The sequence below is a fragment of the Mauremys mutica genome, chromosome 10 (genome assembly GCF_020497125.1).
Source record: "Mauremys mutica isolate MM-2020 ecotype Southern chromosome 10, ASM2049712v1, whole genome shotgun sequence".
In the NCBI taxonomy this organism is placed as follows: domain Eukaryota; kingdom Metazoa; phylum Chordata; order Testudines; family Geoemydidae; genus Mauremys; species Mauremys mutica.
In genome coordinates this window covers 28400409-28423103 of record NC_059081.1, presented here as the reverse complement: position 1 = coordinate 28423103, position 22695 = coordinate 28400409, and the positions used below count along the sequence as shown (strand labels likewise).

Sequence of the window (22695 nt, the reverse complement as noted above, 5' to 3'; positions counted from 1 at the left end):
TTGGCACACTGACAGGAGGAGGAATGAACTTTCTCAAAGACACAGTGAGCTCTGCAGAGCACAAATAGTATGCAAAGCTATTTAAAGGCAAATATTAAGGAAGTCATTCTGCTTAGCAAGAGTATGTGATTTGGTTAACCCTCTCTCTCTCTCTCATCATTTGGGCAGTGGTGGGATACAACAACCTGACAAAAGTGCATGGTTCAAAATTCCCTGTGGTGTTTGTTACTCCATTTTAATTAATCACAGCTACATGTTGGATTGATGCCTGTAATTAGTTACATAAAGCTCTGATTTGTAATTCTTTCATTTTGTCATCAAGAGCTAAAAAAGAATAGTGGTTTGGAAGTTACTATAACTGCCCCTCAAACATGCTCCCATTGTCTTTTGATTTCACAACTCCTCCTAGTGTCCAGTATATCCTTTCAGCCAATGGCTGGTAGTTTTATAACCACCATGTTGGTTGCAATCATCAATGGAGTGAAATCAATGGCTGTCAGAGAAAATGTTGGAAGACAAAGGGATAGACACCCCTTGGTGGAATGCATGCAATGTGGCTGTAGTTTGAAGCCTGATGGCTGGAGCCATACATGATCACACCTCCCACTTGTAGGGCAGAAGATCTAAGTACTAGTGGGTCCTCCAGCCACACCCCTTCCATTCTTTGTGCACAACCATGAAGGGAGCTCACTTGGAGAAGGGTTCTGTGGCTGGCAGGGACTTTTCTCCTCTTATGTGCCCAGGGCATCCAGCCACCCTCTCTCCCGTTACATAGCCTAATCCCATTGGTTCTGCAGCCTGAGGAATCTCTGTACTCACAGAAGAGGGGACTGTGCATGTATAAAAATAAAGCATTTTGAAAAAGTCCAACCTATTGCAGCTCTACTGGGCCTAAGGTTATTCCAGTGAAAGTCAATGGGAGTTTTGTCATTTACTTAAATGGGAGCAAGCTAAAAACTTTGGGGTTAAGTAGGAGCTTAATTAAGACATATATTGATTGGCAGTCCTTACATCTTACTCTATTTTAGATAAACAAAGCACCCTTTTAAAGGAAGTGTCCTGCAGCAACTTCCATAGGCTGCCTGGGCCCAGACAATATTTGGGTTCAAACACTGAAGAATGATCAATCACAGTCCAGGTTTTATTTCTGCAAGAGAACAACTGATGGAAAAACCTTCAAAGGTGTGAAGGTTCCAACTGGTTCTAGGGAGAATCCCCAAGTGCAATGCTTGTCTAAACTACTTTGGCTCTGGAAATCAATCTGCTCTTGGAGATTTCCTCTCTCTCTCCCCCCACCCCCTCCCTCCCTTCTTCCTCATTCTGTAATTTTAGTCACAGATTTTTCTCTTGGTGTTGTGGTGCTTTTGTTATAGACTAAAATAATTACATTTGTGGAAAAAACAAGATAACAATCAAGCCTCAGAAAAATCCAGCTAATTCTTCCTGAACTTTAGAAAAGGTTCTGATTCGATTCTGTGTTTGAATTTTGGCAGAAAGTTGCTTGGTTGGTTCTTGTTATCCAAAAATGTTTCTTTGTCCCTATAATCTTTACCTCTCTCCCCAGCTGAAAGAGAAATGGAGAATTTGTTTGGAATCATGAACAAAGTAACACAGCTTAGTAGATAGTGTAGAGGACAGCACGTTGAGTGAGCTGGATTCTATTCCAGGTTGGCTGTGTGGTTTTAGGCAGGTCACTTACCACCTGTAAACTGGGGGTGGTAGCCACCTTTGTAAAAATGCTAAGAGTTCTTTGGGTGAAATGCACCATGTAAGTGCAAAATTATTATTGGAGGAGATAATATACTATGGTGACCTTATAAAAATCTAGCTAGGTAGACTTCCTGACTCTATGGTGAGGAGGAAACAGGAAAGGGAACAAGGACACTGGAGCAGTGTTTTGGAAACAAAGGAGAAAAATATGAGATCAAAATAATAGGGACACATTTGTGAAGAATAGTGACAGCAGTGACTGTACATTGGATCAAGGTATTTTAATTTTACTGTAACTGAATTCTGAATCTTTATTTGCTACACTAAGCATCACTAATTAATATAAAATAAGAGACTTATGAATTCCCACAGCTACTGTTCATTGTGGGTGATTTGTTTTTTAAAGCTATCTGACAGAGCTTCTTTTTCAGTTATAGTTTACACTAATAAATTTTTCTTTACAACTGTATTGGATGATAATTATCTGTAGGCTTTTACAACAGTCATTGAATTAATTAAGCATTTGCCATAAATTCTAGAAACTCCAGCAAAGGCAGATATTTCTGTTGCTTCACCTCCCCAATCATCTTACAAAATTAAATTTCATAAAACAGTTTCTTGTAATTTCTAGGGCAAACAAAGCAACTAAGTCTAGCGCTTATTTCCATCGACTGAAGAAAAAGAACCAGATACATTCTATTGGTTAGAGTTTACAGTAAATTTCATGTTCAACTTATCGGGATTTATATACACAAAATACAAGATGACTGAGCTCTGTTAAGACTTATCTTCATGAGCATGTTGGGTGACTTATGACTGAATTATCCAGATCTTTCTTACTAAAGGTGGTAAAGATCTTTACGAAGCAACTCTTATTTTATACTAGAGTGTATGCATGTTGCTACTGAATATAAAAAGGGAAAGGTAGGTGTGGACCAATATTAACTTATCATAGATGATAGATACTCTGGGTAACATTCTTCTTTCAATTATATGTGTACAACCACCTTAACTTTCACTGTGCCAAAGAACAGAACTTGGATGCAATACACACATTCAAGAAAACATGTAAGTCAGTGGTGTTATATACACCTATTTAATCAGTTGGACAGAAAAAACAGATCTAGATACACACTCACAGTACTTAACCCAGATGCTTGTAGAATGGGAAAATCAACCAGAAGAAAAGGTTTGTTGCTAAGATTTGCAGTATGAGGGGTTTTTTTGTTCTTTGTTTTGGATCCCCAGTAGCTTCTGAAGTAGCAGTGGTTGCCAAAAACACTTTAGGCTTGGCTAGAATATTGAATCATTTTCTTTTAGATTCAGACCTTGTTACTATTATCCATGTCTTTGACACCTCCAGGTTGATTTATTGCCGTGAGCTCCATATGAGGCTATGCTTTAAAAGCTATTTGGAAATTGCAGATAGCATCAAACACAATAGATCACTAATTAAATATTATTTCCTATAGGAAGCCCACTGTACTTGTGCTCAGGAAATGCACTAGCTGCCTGCTGATTTCCAGTTTCATATGCTGTTTTGACTTATGAAAAAAAGTTTGGGGTGAGGGTCCTGGCTACTTGAGACAGCCTTTCCCCCACATGGGACGTCACAGCAGCCATGCTCACCTGTGGTGTCTGAGCTAACATTAGTTTAAATAGGAGTAACTGGTGGTAGGTGTTCTTGATAAGAGGCTCTTGACTCTGAAACTCACTTATCCTGGTATATCGGGGCCTGGATCAGGTGGCCATCAAAACAAGCTGCAAGACTCACTTGTCACCCCGGTTTTTCCCCTAAGGCACAGGAAAAAGGGGAATGGGGTGGATAATTGGGGAATATTTTGTTTTGAAGCTGGGGAGGATTATAGGCAGGTTAATGTTATTTTATTATAATTTTAACTTATTACAAATTCAATTGTTTGTGAATTTTCATACATGTCTAGGAGTTAATAGTTTGTTTGTAAATCAAAATAAACCCACACACTATAATTTATGTAATATCATTAGCCATGTGATACATTACTTTGCTCACTAATTATTTCCAACAGGCCTACTTTTAACATTTCAAGCAACCTCAGCTAACAACAGAAAGCACCTGCCAAATAAGTGTCTTATTCTGTCTCTTCCCAACCTCTTCAGGATTTTTATTTTAATAAAAGGAGTTTTTTAAATTAAAATCTGTTGACTGGTTTTGGCTCAGGACCACTCTATAAAAGAATGCTACTTGACTCCAAGAGAGGGAAGTAGGATATCAGCAGTGAAGTCCTACACTGACCAGCCAACATACCAGCAAGTTTCTCACAAACACAAACATTTTCTCACTAAAGGAGTTGGTAACCATGGAGAGGAGAGCTGGTGCCAGCAGCATTTTTTGAATTTCTTGAAATTCCCCACAAGTCAGTGCCATTATTCAGGAGCTGGGAGAGTGGATAAGTCAAGCAAGGAGGTTAGGGTGACCAGATGTCCCAATTTTATAGGGACAGTCCCAATTTTGGGTCTTTTCCTTATATAGGCTCCTATTACTCCCCACCCCCATCCTGATTTTTCACATTTGCTGTCTGGAGGTTGACACACAAAGCACCGCACAGGGATGTGAGGGAACAGAGAGCCAGTACAGAAGGGGGCATGGAGGATGGCGCCACCAGGTGAGGAGGAAGAGAGGCTGAGCCAGTAGGGACAGTGGTAAGAATTAACTCTTGGGATTTTACGCAAACTTCTCAGCATTAGTGAAACAGCTACTGAGGGGCTCTGCAGATGATAGCAGTAAAATGTGACCCAGGGGGAAGATAGTTTCCTTGCTTGTGGTGTATTTCCCTCACCATTCTAATTTTGCTCTTTGGGACAATATTTGTCCATCAATAGCTGTGTGTGTGTGTGTGTGTGTGTGTGTGTGTGTGTGTGTGTGTGTGTGTGTGTGTGTGCGTGTGTGTGTGTGTGTGTGTGTGCGCTATATACTGTACAGTATGTATACACTTCTAGAACATTTCTGTGGAATACTTTTTAACTACAAACAGGTAGTTTACAAGTCCACATTATGGGCCAGTATCTCCAGCTGAGTTATAGCCCTTCTGCACCATTTAGGTGCTACAAAAGGAGCTATAATCTGGCTGCAACTGCACAGAAGAGAATTCACCTGACAGAGGCACATCTGCACTGCAGTCAGGCCCTGAACCTCTGGTCTCCACACCCTCTTCCTGGAGAGGAGGTACTGGTACATTATTGATGGGAATGGCACCTGGTTGAGCTTTGCTCTGCCACCGTACTTCTCTACTGCTGTAGGATCCATAAAGGATCCATCACTGGCACTGCTAGTGCTGCCAAGAAGCATCTCGACATTGCTTTGGGGCTGGAAGTAGCTCCAAGAATCACAGAGCCAGAATCAGCTCCCTGACAGCCATCCCTGAGTCCATGCCACACCCAGCCACACTGGAAAGCATTAAGCCCTAAATGTGAAGCAAGGCTAACATTTACAGTGGTAATTATTTTAAAAGTCAACATTTATCACCTATGGTACCCATGGTACTGTTTCCTTACACTAGAAATAGGAATAATTGTGGTATCCCCAATACCATGCTGGATGGCAGGAGAGAGATCACTTGATCATTGCCTGTTAGGTTCACTCCCTCTGGGGCACCTGGCATTGGCCACTGTCGGTAGACAGATACTGGGCTAGATGGACCTTTGGTCTGGCCCGGTACAGCCGTTCTTATGTTCTTATGTACCATGTTGTGGTAATTATCAAAAATTGCTGGCAGTTTAAATAGGGCCATTATATACTGTCCAGCGTCCAATTCCCCAAAGCAATTTCCAAACAGAATTTGGCACATGCTTTCTAGTCAAAGATTTAAGAGACATATCCTGGCCCCCTTAAAGCTTGAGAGGTAACCAACATGGAGGAGTCGCCAGGTGGTACAGAACAGCGATAGCCGGCCCTGCCCCTCCTCTCCTAGCCTTGGCATAACGGTTTACTTACAGGGGTGGTCAATGCACTGGCTATTCTGAAGAATAGACCCTTGAAGGTTGGCTGCAGCAGGCTGCAGCTTGGATTCAGATTGAGGGAACAGAAAGGTGTCAAAAAGCCACCTTTGCCCCTCCCCCTCTCAGCTGTGCGAAAGCATTTAATCCTTATATTCTACATACTAAGATTCTGTAGTTTTTCCTAATAAATAAGTGGAAGAAAAGATGGTTCCTGATAACTTCATTGTCAAGCAGAAATATATTTAAAAACCTAAACCTACAAAACCCAAAAACTCTGAAGAACATAGAATTATAGATTTCTGCCCTTTCAGACGTACATAATTATGAAAATTTCTTTTATTATCCATTGTCTTGTCTGGAAACCTTTTTTTTGGCTGCATTGTGAACTATTTCAACCTGAGCTGGCTCTCTCTTTATCTGCCTGTTACACACTGTCATGGGACATGAAGTTGGGGAAATTCCCAATCCAGCATTATGCCTCGGACATGTTTGAAATCATTATTTCAGCTTTTCAATACTTTCATTAACTGTCATGAGGACCATTATAGCTATTAGAGTTGAGCAAATAATCCATAGCAAATAATTTAGTCAATGAATGTCAGGTTTTTTTTTTTCTGTTCACAAATTTTCTACAAGCTGATAGCAAGTTTCTCAAATGTGTTAAAGTGAGTCACCAAATACTTTTTGTGACTAAATCTTAGTCTATAGATCATTCATGAGCAATTCATTGACAGTAGTCAATACTGGAATGGGAGATATGTTTGTTAGATTTGATAGGACATGTACTGTAGGTATCAATTCTGTTCCCTGTCTAGAAGAGCATGAATTTTAGAATCAAGTTTCTAGGGAAAATATTTGAATTTTACAAGTTCAGAAGTTATTCTCCACAAGTACTTCCTAATATTAGCTTAAAATTCATTGTTTTTATGAAGGTTAGCCAATAAACTTCTTCACTAGAATATTTGAAGAAAATTAATACAAAGTGGACAAACACATCGAAACAAATTCATTTCTTATTTTATTGACTACTCCCAGAAGAACTTTAAGGCGTTTGCTCAGTTCTGATAACTATATTGCAGTGCTATGAATAGGTGAGAAAATGGTCTTCTATTGTTTTAATCTAAAAGGTGTGCCACACCTTTATGCTTTCTGGATATGTATACATTTTAATTTCAGTAAAGTATTAATAATTAAAAATGATTACCCACAAATAAAACACCGCAATGCTCACAATTATGCAATTTAGTTAAAGATAATACAATAGCATCCTTTGCCCAGTCTCCTTACCTTACAGGCAAGGTTCTGTCTCCTTTCCTTCTGTCCATCTCTCTCTGAGGAACAGGATACCAGCGAAAATTAAGCTTCCAGTTAAACCCTCCGTATGTCATGTCTGACCCAGCCATGTATTCAAATGTATCGTCACTGATCACATCAATGATTGGACAGACAACAGTTTTTCTATAAGAAAAAAAAAGTACTTTTTAAAATAAGAAATTTCAGTTTTAATGCATACTAATATGCTAGAGATCCCTTTCTGTTGTGGCTTCTCTGCATACAAATCAAGACTCACGCTGCAGTTTTTATTTGGAAACAAGATTGTGCAAAATTAATTTTCTAGTTGTCAGATTTTTTTTTTTGCAAACCCTTTTCCCCCCCCATTTCTGTTTACATGGGCTTTCACTCCCTGAGTTTCACTCCAAGTTTAGTCTGCCAACTTCAAATCACAGCCCAGCTTTAAGCTACCAGATTTCAGGACTAGCTTATGGTAACCAAATAGGGGGTCCCCACAGTTTCCATCCAAATGCATTAAGTTGGTGCAGGTTGGTCAAAAATTCATCTAGGTTCACTCAAACCTCAGCAAATCTGTCATGAATTTGGAATAAAACTGAAATGTTTCATTAAGGTTTCAGTTTTCATTACATCACTTACTCTGTACAAGTATTTTTATGGGGCTTTTGTACATATTTTCATTGCTCAATATTCTATAATAGAGTGATTTAATTGACTTTCAAGCTGATGTCCATGTTAACAAAACACCAGCTCAGAAGGCCAAACATGGTACAGACTATATAATGTCCATACACAGCATAATCTGTGTATTTGCTTGAAACTATGCAGAGTAACAACTTGTTTCTCAGTGTCCTCTGTATCAGTACTGGCGCTGGCTAAAGAGAAACCCCATAACTGAGCCAGAGAGATTTTGAAATACACCTAAATTTTGCTGCTGTTGTGCCAAGCTGACCTCTGTACCACATAGCTTTAACTTTTCTGCAACGGGTGCCATATGTTATTTTATCCCCAGTGAGATAGCTTTTCTTTTTGCTATGCTTGATGTTTTTATCAGTTCATAATTTCTAACATTCTTTATAACATATGGGTCACAGCGTAAACTGTAAAAATCCCCTATACATTAGTGAAACATTAGAAGAAGATGCAATTAGAGCACCACAATTTAAAAGATTGTGTATTTCCCTAACACTCCAATAACAGCTGCATACAAATTATTAGAGGGGTAGCCGTGTTAGTCTGGTTCTGTAGAAGCAGCAAAGAATCCTGTGGCACCTTATAGACTAACAGACGTTTTGCAGCATGAGCTTTCATGGGTGAATACCCACTTCTTTGGATGCAAGTAGTGGAAATTTCCAGGGGCAGGTTATATAGGCAAGCAAGAAGCAAGCTAGAGATAACGAGGTTATTATTGTAAACAATTAGTAAAGCATATTATATTAAACTGCAACCGTGAGGGTGCAACAGTCAGCTTTCTTTCATGCCTCTTGTGCATTTGTGATCTTCTCTCTCACACATAAAAGATTATCTTTAAATTGGTTTGGTTCAGACACAGGTGATTTCATCATCTCCTAGCACTTGGGGTCGCTGAGATGATGATGCTGGGGGAAGGCCATCAAATGAGAAGCAGCAAGCTTCTACACAGTGAGTTATGAAGCCTTGACACCCCCTCTCCCCTCAGCAAACACCAGGTCAGACTGCTGATTCCTATCCCCATGCACAGACATCCCCGTCCTTCAAGCAAGCAGGGACAACGCTGCATTTTTTACCCCAAGAGTAAAACTGAACTGATATTGTAAAGTTTCTCCATTCCTTTGCTCCCCACATATCTGAACAGTTCCTGCCCATCTCCTTTCACTATACCCTCTCCTCTGTAGACACCCTCCACATAAACCCCATATCCCTTCTCTACGCATAGGAAAAAACACTCTTTAGTTGTTGTTGCAGCATTCAATTGATGCAGTGAAGCCACTTTCCTCCAACGCATAGCCCTGTCCCCCTACACATTTGCCCTCCTCCCCACAGTGACCCATCATCCTTCAAACACAGGAGACACTCCACCCATCTTTAACCCCAGCAGCTGCTGAAGTAACTGGTTGCTGTTGCCTCTCTGCTGTCTGGATCACTCAGGGAACATTTTGTGGAGACCTCTTGCAGTACATCTGCTTCTCAAATAGAGGCAAAGAGTCTTTTTTGGCCTCGAACACAACAGTGTTTGTAGATAGGCAAGCAGGTATTATTTCTCTCTCTCACACACACACAGTTGCTTCCTCAACATAAAACACAAGTGTATGGAATTTGCTTTTTAAAGCAATAGCAAAAAGTGATGATAGCAAGGCTTTGGGGCTCTGATTTCTGGTTTCAACTGGGGATTCACTTACACACAAACTGAGCAGGTACACATTGCACCATCCACTTGGAAGACAGGATAAGCATAAATTCCAATTGCTTGTGAGCTCACAAGAAGAGAACAGATGGGGCTAGTGGAGGAATGCATTGCATACACAAGCTCTCATGAACCAAACAAAGGTGGCAGGTTAGTTTGCTAGCCAAAGATTGGATAGGTGCCACAGAAATCCGAGGCTTCATTTATTAACTATTATTACCAGCCCCAGTAACAGAGACCCTGTAGGAATAAAGATACAATAACTATTAAAGCATCTTAACCCGATAAAAATATTTATTGAGAAATTAATTTGGGGCACTACTGTAAGAGAAAAAGTACTGAACCATTTGTTTAAACTAAAAAATGCTGTCAGGTTGATGACTTGTTTTCAGTGTGTTCAGGCCAAAGAAGATTCTTTTTATAGCCAAGATATAATCACACTGAAAATAAAGGGTTGTAATGGAAACTCTGACAGAACCTTAACTAGAGCAGTGTAGCAGGCATTGTCATCATGCAGAACGTATATCCATCCTTACCTGTCTTCCTTTATTCTTGCCAGGAGGGGCTCAAGCCAGCCGAAAGTGCATTCACAGTGTGCATCCAGGAAAGTTATGACCTTGCCCTTAGAAGCCGCTGCTCCTCTGAGCCGAGCACGGATCAGTCCTGACCGTTGTTCCATCCTAATAATTTTTACTGGCACTTCCAAATTTTTCACATAATTTTCTAATGAGGCTTTCAGAAAATCTGCCAAATGCAATTTAAAAATACAAGAAAAACTTTTGTTCAAACTAGATTCAGCAGTCAGTGAGGATTCAAAATAGAACAGTAATAGATCATAGTGGTCACTCGGAGTAATTCTTGGACAATGTTTGGTTTGAGCATCGGCCTGCTAAACCCAGGGTTGTGAGTTCAATCCTTGAGGGGGCCATTTAGGGAACTGGGGTTAAACAAAAAAAACTGTCTGGGAATTTGTCCTGCTTTGAGCAGAGGGTTGGATTAGATGATCTCCTGAGGTCCCTTCAAACGCTGATATTCTATGATTCTATGAATATTGAAAGACCAAAGGTCCTGAAAGCACAATTCAGGAAATACAGACATCTTTGTCAATTTTCTGAAGAATGAGAGATAAGTTTCCAGGTCATGGAGGCTTACATTAGGACACTGCTCACATTCTGGATTGCAATATAGTTCTGGTTAAATGGGTCCCATGAGAAGACCATGCAAATAAAAGATTTCAAGTGGAAAAGATTGTGATTAATTTCCTATTTATAACACTGGTCAGTCAAAGCTGAGTGTAAATTCAATCCAGAAATGTGTACTTTGATTAAATATATGTTTTTGCTATTTTGTTGTAGAGTCTAAGTTTAGTTTTCAAATAAATCCACTTTTAATAAGCTTCTTCAGCAGTTTGGGAGCTTCTATAACATACCATATCCCTGTGTATGAGGGTCCTGTTAAGTACTTTGACACTGTGCTTCTCTTTGATGTCTGATTTGGAAGGGAGCAACAAAAAGTCCAGGGAAAAACCCAGAGCAGTGGAAGGAAGATAGAGTGAAGCCAGTGCAACATACTTCTCCCTCCCCAAAACCCCTTAGTAACAGCTGCACATTGTGAGCGTGAGTGAGAGAGTGCACGCTTCCCCTCTATTCTCTGAAACAGGGATATGTAGTTGGGTAGCCATGTGGATGTTAATGCTACTTAGGGCAGCACTAAACACCAGCTCTGTACCTGCAATCCCTCCAAGGGCACACCTCAGAGACTAGAGGATGCCAGTAAGGGAGCCATACTGCATGGGGGGGGGAAGTTTTCAGTCACAAAAAAGGCTTTTGACCACTTTAATATTTTGGAAGAGGAAAAATGCTAAAAATGTGGAACTGGGGAAAGCCAAAAAAATTCAGTTGCTTCACATGTCAAAATAATTGCACAGCCCTGCGCCTGATATAATGTGACAGCTATATAATGCTGAACATGATATGATGCTGTAGCTAATCAGTGGATTAAAAAAAGACAGTACCTTTCATACTGTGCAATAAGCTTCAAATTCCCCTGCATTTATTTTTAAAACCGCTGCAGATATAGGACAGTAACGCACCTGCCTATGGTAAAACCTCCATGAGGAGGACAGAAGGCTCAGGAAAATCTTTGAGGTGCATCTTATAGTATTTGCTGAAGTTTTCCCTCAGGGGATAGGTTTTGGAACCCATAGAGAAATCAGGCAACACAGCTTCCAAATCCTGCAGTCCTCATGATGCAGTGCTGTGCAAACATTTTGACATCCAAAGCAAATACACTGACATTTTTTGGCTTTTCACCAGTTCCATTATTTTAGCATTTTTTTATTTCTAAAACATTAACATTGTCAAAAGCAATTTTTGTTACTGAAAACTGCTTTTCCTACCCTCAAATAGTTTTTTAAACCAGTAATTGAGGCTATATGAAACTCGGGCACAAAATAAATTAAAAACAAAAAACAAAGAGTAATCTGAGAAAACTGTTCAAGCTTCTGACATTCAAGCAAGTTTAAACCTCAAGGGTGAGTCATTTCCTTGTTAGGAGAGAAGTGAACGACAGACACATAGGACACTATATTCTTCATGATATTCTTTATCGGAAATATTGGCACAGCTCTCACAAATCTCTCTGTAAACATTCAGTTCCAGTCAGAATACCTGTCAATTACTGCTACAGGAACGTCCATGTCTTAGCACCTTCCCAAATACATTAAAATTCTTTATGACCAGTTGTCCAACATGGTCACTGAAAAACACCATTATTACTGAGCTACTTAATCCAGGAAACAATCAAAACTGCGTCTCTCTGGAGTTGGAGGTCAAATTCATTACTGGTTAAAACTCCATTGATTTACAATCCCTGCTGCAGGGTTCTCAAATGTGACACTAACAAAATATGTACATTTTAAATCTATCAAATTATTATAACTATCCATAAGAAAATTTGAGCAAGGGTTATACCTCTTTCACTGGCATCATCCACCAAGATAACCTCAGAAAGCAGATAGTGTGGGGATCGGTTTATAACACTGAAAACAGTTCGAAGCAAAGTACTCCAGGCTTCATTATGAAATACTATAACTACACTTGTATTTGGGAGTTCATCAGGGTAGACTTTTGTCTTGCATCTGCCAAAGAGAAAAAAAAGATAAGAATCTTTTTATAAATTCATTCTCCAGTGCTATGTAACAAGATGACAGATTATCAAGTTCTGGAAATTGAGCTTCGAGATTGCTGGACAGCTCACCGTTCAGTAGGATATGAATCTCTCTAGACTCTTCCCCCCCCTCCATCCACGCCCCCCTCAAAAAACAAAACAAAACAAAAAAAATCACACAGATTCTCAGGCATTGGGTTTTGAATACTGTATTCTGGCTAGGAAAAACGATCAGCAAAAAGACTAAAGCTGCAAATAAAATTTTGTACCAGATTTCCCAAATGAAGAATTAGCATTTACATCCAAGAAATAATGCAGTGCGCACGCGCACACACACACACCCCACATGTGAGTGATGACCCGACCCCTCAAGTCCTACAGCTTGGATAAAATGGGACCCAGCACTGAGCAACACTGGAAGTTTCTTAAAACTAAAACCTAAAAATGAATATTTTTCAAAAAACTCCAGTTTGTCCATTATACAGAAGAATGGAATTAAAACCTGTTATCTCTGTCCTCTAAAATTTGGGGTTGGGGGTCACATAATGGAACCCTAAATACTAACCACTCCTGATTTGAGTAAAGAAAATTCACCGGAGGCGTCTTGCAAATCCCAAATCAAAATACAGTCTCCTTACCCCATCTCTAATACGTGCACTTCACATGCACGGGCAGATATTATAATACCAACAGTACTTGTAGTCAAAGCCAAGACACTTCATTCTAATATTTTCAGCATTGCTACTTAAAAAAATCTTTTAGATATATTGATGAATGTCAGCTAAACTTAAAGTCATTTTATAGCTCTATTTTCATCTTTGTGGTCCCGATTTCAAGAAAGCACTTAAACACATGCTTGCCTGCAAGTTCAGTGCTTACCTACAGGAATCACCCATCTCTAATTGAGCAGGATAGTCCCAAAATGTACATTTCAAGTCCCAGGCTGAATGACTCTGGGACAGCATTTGTTCTGAATTCCCTGCGGTGCCTATCCGTGCCTGCCTGAGGCTCAGGGGCAGTGCCAGCCTCTTCCTGGTGGTGGGGGAGAGGGGCTGAGGTGGGCCTTTGCTCCCCCCTTTGTCACAAGATCCTGCCCCGTGGTCCTCCTCTTTCCCCGAAGGCCCTGCCCCTGGTCAGGGGGCGGGGCTCCTGCATGTGTCCCATTTTTTGCATTTTGAAAAACTGGTCACCCTATGCTTACCTGTCCCGAAGCCTATACGTAGTAATGATTTTTTACTATAGATAACCTAAGAACATGTTAATACATTCCTCTTTAAACATTTTCTTTGAAATGTTTTAAATCTGAACATTTATGTTAACTAATGTTACAAGCAGAGAAACTCTTTTGTAGTCTACTGGCCTTTTCTGATTTGGTGTGCTATAATTCTCACACAAGAGCTCTGTGGTCCATAATATTTTAATACTCACCATGCTGCAGAAAATCAGTACAACTAAAACTATATGTTGTGCTGTCTCCCTAGTATTTACACTGGGTTAGTCAGTCCAGTTACTTTTTCATTTAGGAGTCAGCAGAATGACAGAATTAGGGCACTGAAGAAACATTATATGGTCCATGTACCCCCCCACACTTATCATAACAAAACTCTCTGTAAAACTTTCTATTGTTTCACTGATATGAAAAAACTTACATAAAACAGAGTCACAATGACAACCTTCAAAATTTAAGGGTGACATTTCCAAGTATCAAATGTAGAAAAAAAAATCTATTAGTCCACTGGTTTCCATATTATAGTCACAGAACCATAATGTGCTCTAGAAACCAGAGCAAAGAACCTCTCTTGATTGCTTGTCTTATCCATGTGGTACTTCTTGCCCATTACTGCAGGAGAGTAAAACCAGGAGCCTTGTGATAATAAGCAGCTCTTCTGCCAGGTGAGCTTCAAAAGGAATCTCCTCCCAGCTGAGCCAGCAAGAATCATGCTAAATGTGTATGAGCTGGAAACTGTTCTTGCAGATTTTATAGCTATGTATAATTTGGAAGCAATCACTAAAGAAGTTAGTCAAACAACATGGCCTTAGAGCAGCAAGCTATTCATTTGCTTAATGAGCTTTAAAATCCAAGGAGAAAGGTGGTACATATTAGTCCTTGTTTTCCTAAATACGGTGGGGGCCTAATTAACTATACATTTGGGCATCAATTATGATTTAAATTTACAGGGTTCATGAAAAAAATGGCTTTATATATTATCATCTGTGGGGATGGTGGTAGTTTAGTTAGAGTAACTCAAAGAAATGTGAGCAAAATAAGGCAGTATCTCAGAAAGGGAACATTGTTTCCTCTGCAAAAGTTAGTAAATGGTTTCTTAAAAACATATGATGTTCAATTGTCCCCTGAAGATATATTGTGGACAAACCCGATAACTAAATTCAGTCAATGAAGTATGAAATGGAAGGATTCCAATGCAAAGCACAGCATAACTTTAACAACCAGTGCCTTCACAATGTAATGTCATGGTTGAAGGGGTTATTTCAGTACTGTATTTCTTTTACCTTTTTCTGATATTGTTATACATTTTTTATTATTTCAGTAATGATTGGTATTTGATTTTAAACAAAAAAAGCCTAGATTAAAATTACTTGAAGCAAAGCATTAAAATTAGATTGTATAGTCTAAAATATTTTCATCACAGTACTATAATGGCAAAAGCAATAAGAAAAACATATCCGTGTTTTTATATATTGCCCTCATGGAGATGGATATTTATTTGAAGGATTTTTCTCTTCCACGTTTTTAACACTTTTACAGTATATATCCCATCCGCTAAACATTCAGCTTGTAGAATTATACAGCATTAGCCAGGATCATAAAGAACTCCTTTACTATTAATTACTATTCTAAAAGATATGCTCTAGCTCAACGAGAAATTACTGAGTGAGGTCCTCTAGCCTGCATTATAGCCAAAATGTTTTTAAAAGGATATATATTATGTCCGTTTATGTTATAAAATGTTAAAGCTAACTAAACATTTCAAATTTGTCTCCCAAGCACAAGCAAATACCATAAAAGTGTATTACCCTCAACATGTGTACATAAACCTGCTTTTAAACTTCATTTTGTTTTAATTTTTATATGATTTTCTTTTGTGTTGTGTTTAAAAAAAATTGGTTATTAAAGTTTGTGTTTGAAAATATTTACAAAAACAATATTAATTGCTATAACAAACAAATTAACAAAAACTTAAGTAAAAATTCTATTTGTTAGTCTCTTGCTAAAACCAAGTGTTGGGGGCAGGGAGCAGAGCAAGAAGTCATCTCACAGAAGATTGTGAGTATCTGATCTGTCTTAGAAATCAAGCACTACCTTTGTAAAGGAAGTAAAAATGGATTTCTTTATGTAAAAACTGAAAAACCATCTATGACAGGTGCATTTGTATGTGGTAAAAAAGGTTGAGAAAACCAGGACAAAAAATGTATTTTAATAAAAGAATAAAAAGAGATATAATTAAAATATAGAAAACCAGGTCATACTTCTGTTACAGGCTATATAAAAGCACTATTTGTGTCATCAGTTACTATTATATTGTACATAAACTAAGTTAATCTGTATATAAATTCAGGTTACGGAAAACAAGAGAAATGTGGAAAAACTTATGTTAACCAATTTAAGTGGTCTAAGGGTGCATCCCACAGATTGGAGACACCAGAGTATATCAGTACATAGTGCAGAAACACCTAGATGTAGATAGGAAAAAAAGATAAACCTACAGATAAACTGGTCAACTACATTTCAACCTATCGTGTATGTACAATCAAGTATGCAATCATCTATATAGACATTACAATGGCCTAAGGTAAAACAGGGCTAATGTAACGGTTTGACTGCTACATTCACACTTGGGACTTTGATCAGTAATGTATAATTTATGCATACAGCTGTCATTTTGAATCTTTCTTACTGAATATGGCTGAAATCTGTCGTGTATTACAATTGTATAATTTTTTGTTACACAAAACAGACAAAATGACATTGCTAAACTGTTTAAAGCACACACAGAAATTAACAAATGAATGAATGAATCACAGAAAACAATAAGAAAGCAAAGAAAAACACATAGGTAGAGAAATTATGTGCATGTGAAAGTTATCATTCGCTTTCCAGATCAGCTCATTCTGGGTAACTCCCATGAACAAATTCTGAAGTGCACCAAGTGATGTGCTGGGATTTCTTGACATCTGAATTTCTCACTAGAGACTAAATTAAAACTACCCAATTCATTTAATTTAGGATACTTGATTTCAGTGGAAGTCATAAAGGCTGGTACTTTGCCTAAGCTGTAGCATTAAATCATAATTTGCAATGTATCATTAGTTGCTATTTAGAAAACAGGTAGCTGCCATTAAAGCACTCAGAGGAGTTTTTAGTCCACTATGGATTATAAAATTCGTCTCTGGGCTTTCCTCTCTGCAATACAGAGGGGAACACAAGGGAATAAAAAGGGGCAGAAGTACCCTATGCAAGCCAGTGGCTCTGTAACACATTTAAGCCTTCTCTGCTTTCCTCTGCACTAGCATGAGTTTGAAGTTCTAAGTTTAGGAGTGAGGGCAGTGTATTTACTTGGCATCAGCATTGCTAGTCCCAAGCATTCAAAAAATCACGAGTCAGGCCCCCAAATCTTGACTTTTTCCAAATAAAAAATCTTAGGTTTTCTAGTTTGAGTCTTTACGGTGCACTCAGGACAATTTTTTTTTATAAGCTTTGCAGCCACGAAGGCTAGCCACTTACTTCTTTAGTGAAAAAAAGTTTTCATGCAATCTCTTGATTCCAGCAGCTGGGACTTTAAGGAACACAAAAAATCTCATATAGCATCACTATGGCATACTCTCTGCAAACACCAATAGAATTTCTGAGCAGAAATCCAGCTGATATTTAATGCTGTGTTAACTTTCCTCGAAAGCCTCTATTCCCAGTCAGAGAGGGACAGTACACAACTATGAGGAGCGGGAGAAAGCCAGTGACAGCCAGGAGAGGGTAAGTCTTCTGCATGGCTGGAGTTTGCTTTTCCTCACAGATCCTGAGTCTTAAGGTGAGCCTCCTATGCACCTCTCTACGGGGTTTCCAATCCACTTTTCTGTTGGGAGCACATGTGGGAAACTCCAGAAAGTAAACCTTTCAGAGTGTTCAAGCTAAATTCTTGTTTATACATCCTGCAAGGCTTATCAGGAGGGGCTTGTGGGTGCAGTTGCATGGAACAATATAGCCTTAATACTTATTTCTTTTAACAATATTTTTCTTGGTCTATATCTATTTATTGTATAAGTTAAGACCCAGTTCACTGAAAAATTCTTACATCAATGTATGGCAAAGGATCCAACTTTTTTGCAAAGCGGAGACATTCATAACTCTTTGGGTCAACTATAAAAGAGACTCTGCTTTATGCATTTGCAAAATTTGCATACATAAACAGTCATTTGTGCCAGCACGTTGGATAACTGCACAGATGACTACATGATTTACACTTATAATGACCTCTGCTTTGGTCACCTGCATGATTTAAATACTAGGAACTTCAGCATCACAGCACAAACATGTACAACTTGAGCTAAATAAGGAACATCAGCCATGAGCAAAGAATTAGGCCATACTTACAGGATGGGGGAACTCTATCCTGGGAAGCAGCGACTCTGAAAAAGATTTGGGCGTCATGGTGGATAATCTGATCAACATGATCTTCCAGCATGACACAGTGACCAAAAGTGTTAATGCAATTCTGGAATGCATAAACAGGGGAATCTTCAGCAGGGGTAGAGTAGAGAGGTTATTTTATCTGTGTATTTGACACTGGTGTGACCGCAGCTAGAATACTGTGTCCAGTCCTGGTGTCCACAATTCAAGAAAGATATTGATACATTAGAGATGGTTCTGAGAAGAGCCATGGGAATATTAGAAAACGTACCTTATAGTGATAAGCTCAAAGAGTTCAGTCTATTTACTTTAACAAAGAGAAGCTTAAGAGGTGATGATTACAGTCTGTATGTATGTATATGAGGGACAAATATTTAATAGGCTCTTCAATCCAGCAGAGAAGGGTGTAGCATGATTCAATGGCTGGAAGTTGAAGCTAGACAAATTCAGACTGGAAATAAGGCATAAATTATTTTACAGTGAGAGTAGTTAACTACCGGAACAATTTACCAAGGGTTGTGGTGGATTCTCCATCACCGACAGTTTTTAAATCAAGATTGGATGTTTTTCTAAAAGATCTGCTCTAGGAATTATTTTGGGGAAGATCTCTGGCCTGTGTATTACAGCTGTGGTTCTCAACCAGGGGTATGTGTACCCTGGGGATATGCAGAGGTCTTCCAAGTGGTACATCATCACATCTAGGCATTTAAACATTTGCCTAGTTTTACAAACAGGCTACATAAAAGAACTAGCAAAATCAGTACAAACTAAAATTTCATAAGGAGACTGTCTTGTTTATACTGCTCTACATACTATATATTGAAATGTAAGTACAATATTTATATTCCAATTGATTTTATAATTATATGGTAAAAGTGAGAAAGTAAGCACACTATTACTGAAAAATTGCTGTGACACTTTTGTATTTTTGTCTGATTTTGTAAGCAAGTAGGTTTTAAGCAAGGTGAAACTTGGGGGTACACAAGACAAATCAGACTCTTGAAAGGGGTACAGTAGTCTGGAAAGGTTGTCTTTCTAGATTATCACAAGGGTCTGTTTTGGCCTTGGAATCTATGAGTCTATAAGCCTGTTGTGGTAGTACCAAGTCACTAGAGAAGGATCCTAAACAAACTTATAATATATTGCATGACACTAACTGACGGTCATTATAATCTTTTAGCTGTTTGAAGGCCTATGTGAATTAAGTTTGGTGTTCTTAGTATCATTCCCAATGTACATCACACAAGTCATCACAGCTAGTCATTCAAGTGATTTTCTAGAGCACATCACAAAAGCCACCATCCAAATTGCCAATAACTGTAATGCACAACAAAGAAGGCATGGAGATTGAATTATGCTCGAGTCTAGTGCAATTGAGGCTGGTTCCTATGGGAAGCTTGTGCTGTCACTGCCTACACTAAACTTGTTTGGTGGATAAACTAGGACTGATTAGTTTCCAGCACACACACTTTCATAAGTATTAAATTCACTTTTAAAAAATTAAAGAAAAACAGTAACATTACACACACAGTGGGTGTATAATCATTAGTCTTGTTCTTACTGTAATTCACATTTTCAGTTAACAGAAGTGCATCAGAAAATTATCACAATCTATAATAAAAGACACAAACTGTTCTAGAAAATAAAATTCAGACAAGTGACATACTTGATAATTTTCAATTAATATTTTCTTCCCAAATACATTAATATAACCATATGTGAATACATTTTTCATTGAATGTGTGTCAATTACTTTATATTTTAAAAAACTTGCTTCCAGATGACCAAAGTACTGTTCTAAGAGTTACATAAACAAATGTAACCAACCTGTGCGGAGTTTTTTATATGACTATTAAAGAGAAAATTTAAATAATATATGAAGATAACAGTATAAAAGGATATAGGACGTTCTAAGGTAAAGTTGCATGTACAGGTATTACAACATACAAAGTTCTTCTTGCAATGTACAGATAGTAATGTTGCCAAGTAATAAAAGCTAAAAGACCCAACCATGATTCCCTGTTCTCAAGGGGTTGTTCTGAAGTGGACATTATTACTTTCCCTCACTAAACTGAAATAACCATTCACTATCATGGAACCATAAACGGCAGCCAGACTTCAAAATGTGCGTTCTTGGTATTTGTGGCAGGTTAACTTTTCCAATTACTACCACCTGCCAGATGGTATAATATATAATGCAACACACATGTCCAACAGAGTTAGTGATGTCACCAAATAAGGAGTTATGGGACATTGTTAGGGCACAGAATTTCAGGTGAAGGGAAAAATATTTTCAGAACGGTTTTTTTACAACTGCTTAGAATCCTGGAGTTTTAAAATTTTACCAGTCCTGCAACAAGGGAGTATCTTTCTTACAAGAACGCAAGAGTAATTTGGTAAACTCTACCTGTCGTACAATGTACAGTTTCAAGGTTCATGGGCTCAAAAGTACTGAGTATCGCCCACAGCCTGAGGTTAAACTCCATTAATCTCCGTAGTTCTCCTTTAACAATGTCTTAATTCTGAACAGTTTATCACTTGATTTAATGACATTTTACTCAGGTGGTACTATATATAGATGTGCAGAAGTTAAAGACCTTTCACTTTATATTACTGAAATGATTAAAAGATTCATGTTGTATTTTTTTCCTATTTAAAGCTGCACCACATCAAAATAGCGATGAATAACTCAACTGCTATTGCTCCTGTAATTATAAACACAAAGGAACTATTCTCTGCCTTCTCCAGGTCATTTACAATCCATTCTGATGGCTATAAATATACTAGTGATTGAAATGTTTTCCTAAAAACATCACTTTTGCTTGTATAGTTGTCAGATGTTGCTTTGGGAATACACATGTAGTAAATACAGCTGTTAAATGTGAAAAAAATACATTTTCCAAGATGAATAACATGGAAACAGACTGAGAGTATGTACCTATTTACCATCTTTCCACTTGGCTATGCGCAAATTACGTTAACTGGTACATTGTGATTTTATCCTTTTCAGAATTGTACTGATATTTTCAGTGAAGCAACTGAAGACAATACCTCACACATGAACAAAAGCAAAATTGTCTATAAGATGAGAAAATGCAACTGCTCTAGACATTTGTATTAGATATGTGGCAGTGTTAAGACCAAATCTAAAGTGTGTTAAATATCCGTAGTTTAGACGACTTCTTGGATTTTTGCATGGTAATTTATTTGTTACCCTTTATTGCTCTTCAGCAACAAAGTAACAGTAATTAAAAGTAAAAAGGTAAAAGTAAAGACTTTAATACTGATCCTTTGTATGCTTCCTATATGTAAGATCTGTAGAATTTACTACACAGTGAATAAAATGTTTAATGAATCTTGCAAAATTGCTGATATTTTATGTTTCATAGTTGTTAAAATTTATACACATTTGGGGTAATTTTACCACCCTCTACTGCATTTTTGAAGAAACATAGAACGAAGAAAATCTCTTTCTGTGACTATTCAGAAAAATAATATGATTCAGGAAATATGCATCATAATTTTTTTTATTTTTCTTATTCATTATGGGACAACACATGGCTTCTGAAAAATGACAGCTATATAACATTAAAATGCAAACTCGCTCTTTCACTTACCCTGTTGCTAATTAATACAGAACAATTACGTTCATGTTTTATGAAAAACTACTTATTTATTTTAATTACCTCTTTTTCTTGAATCACTTGAAGCTGTTCCAGGACTCTCTCAAATACATTATTATAGCTTTTTAAAAAAAATGTATACAATCATCCGATGTAACATGTCTCAAGGCATACATTTTATTCCATACAAAAGAAACACTTCACCCTCACCAATCAACCTCTTAAGCAAACACTTGAGAAAAGGAATGGGCTTTCCACCATGCCCTAGACGTCAACAGTCCTGGACTCTAAGACTACCAAAAAAATCAAGTTCCTGAGTTGGAGGCTCTTTAATAAGAACTGTGTAAAAGAGGCTGCATCTTCAACATCATCATGTAAGAGATACTAGAAAAATGAAGATTTAAAAAAAAAAAGGGTGAAGCTCAGTAAGTAATGGGGGAGGTAAAGGAGAGGGAATCAGACTGCTGCTATAAAAACTCTAGTTTCTGCTTTTACAGATATGGTTGGAACATTCATAAACCACAATTATGTTGACTACATTTTAAGGAAAGAGAAATGCTTTTTGCTGGCACACAGAGATCTCCACAAGAGCCTGGTAATTTATCCAGGATTACAGTCGAACCCATTTATCTCGACCTCGGTTAACTTGCCAACCCTATTAAGTCGACGTTTTAGTAGTGGAACCGCCAAACTCCCTCTTTGTCTTATCGGTTTCTCATCGGTTATGTCGATTCTTTAATCTCACCGAACCCTAATATCTGGAGCACAGAAGAGCTTTTGCCACTAACCGAGGTCGAGATAAATGGGTTCGACTGTAACTCCGGCGGCAGCCCTGCCCGGCTCCTGCCGCATCCCTCCCCGGCCACGCGACTCCTGCCCTAGCCGCGGTTCCCCGCGTA

General features: G+C 38.2%; 1 protein-coding gene and 1 long non-coding RNA gene across 8 annotated transcripts in view; one reads left to right on the top strand and one right to left on the bottom strand.

The window, feature by feature from the left end:
- Window positions 1-22695, bottom strand: part of GALNT13 (polypeptide N-acetylgalactosaminyltransferase 13) — a 492985-nt gene that overhangs the window by 147814 nt on the left and 322476 nt on the right. For all 7 annotated transcript variants that reach the window (XM_045032703.1, XM_045032702.1, XM_045032701.1 and 4 more), the window contains 3 exons: window positions 12334-12500; window positions 9898-10105; window positions 6976-7146 (listed from right to left, as the gene is read on the bottom strand). In XM_045032703.1, coding sequence (XP_044888638.1) covers window positions 6976-7146; window positions 9898-10105; window positions 12334-12500 — 546 coding nt within the window. The remainder of the gene's footprint in view (window positions 1-6975; window positions 7147-9897; window positions 10106-12333; window positions 12501-22695) is intronic.
- Window positions 20541-21314, top strand: LOC123378647. The gene is made up of 3 exons (XR_006582693.1): window positions 20541-20647; window positions 20833-20921; window positions 21184-21314. It is a non-coding gene; the product is annotated as an uncharacterized LOC123378647 (long non-coding RNA).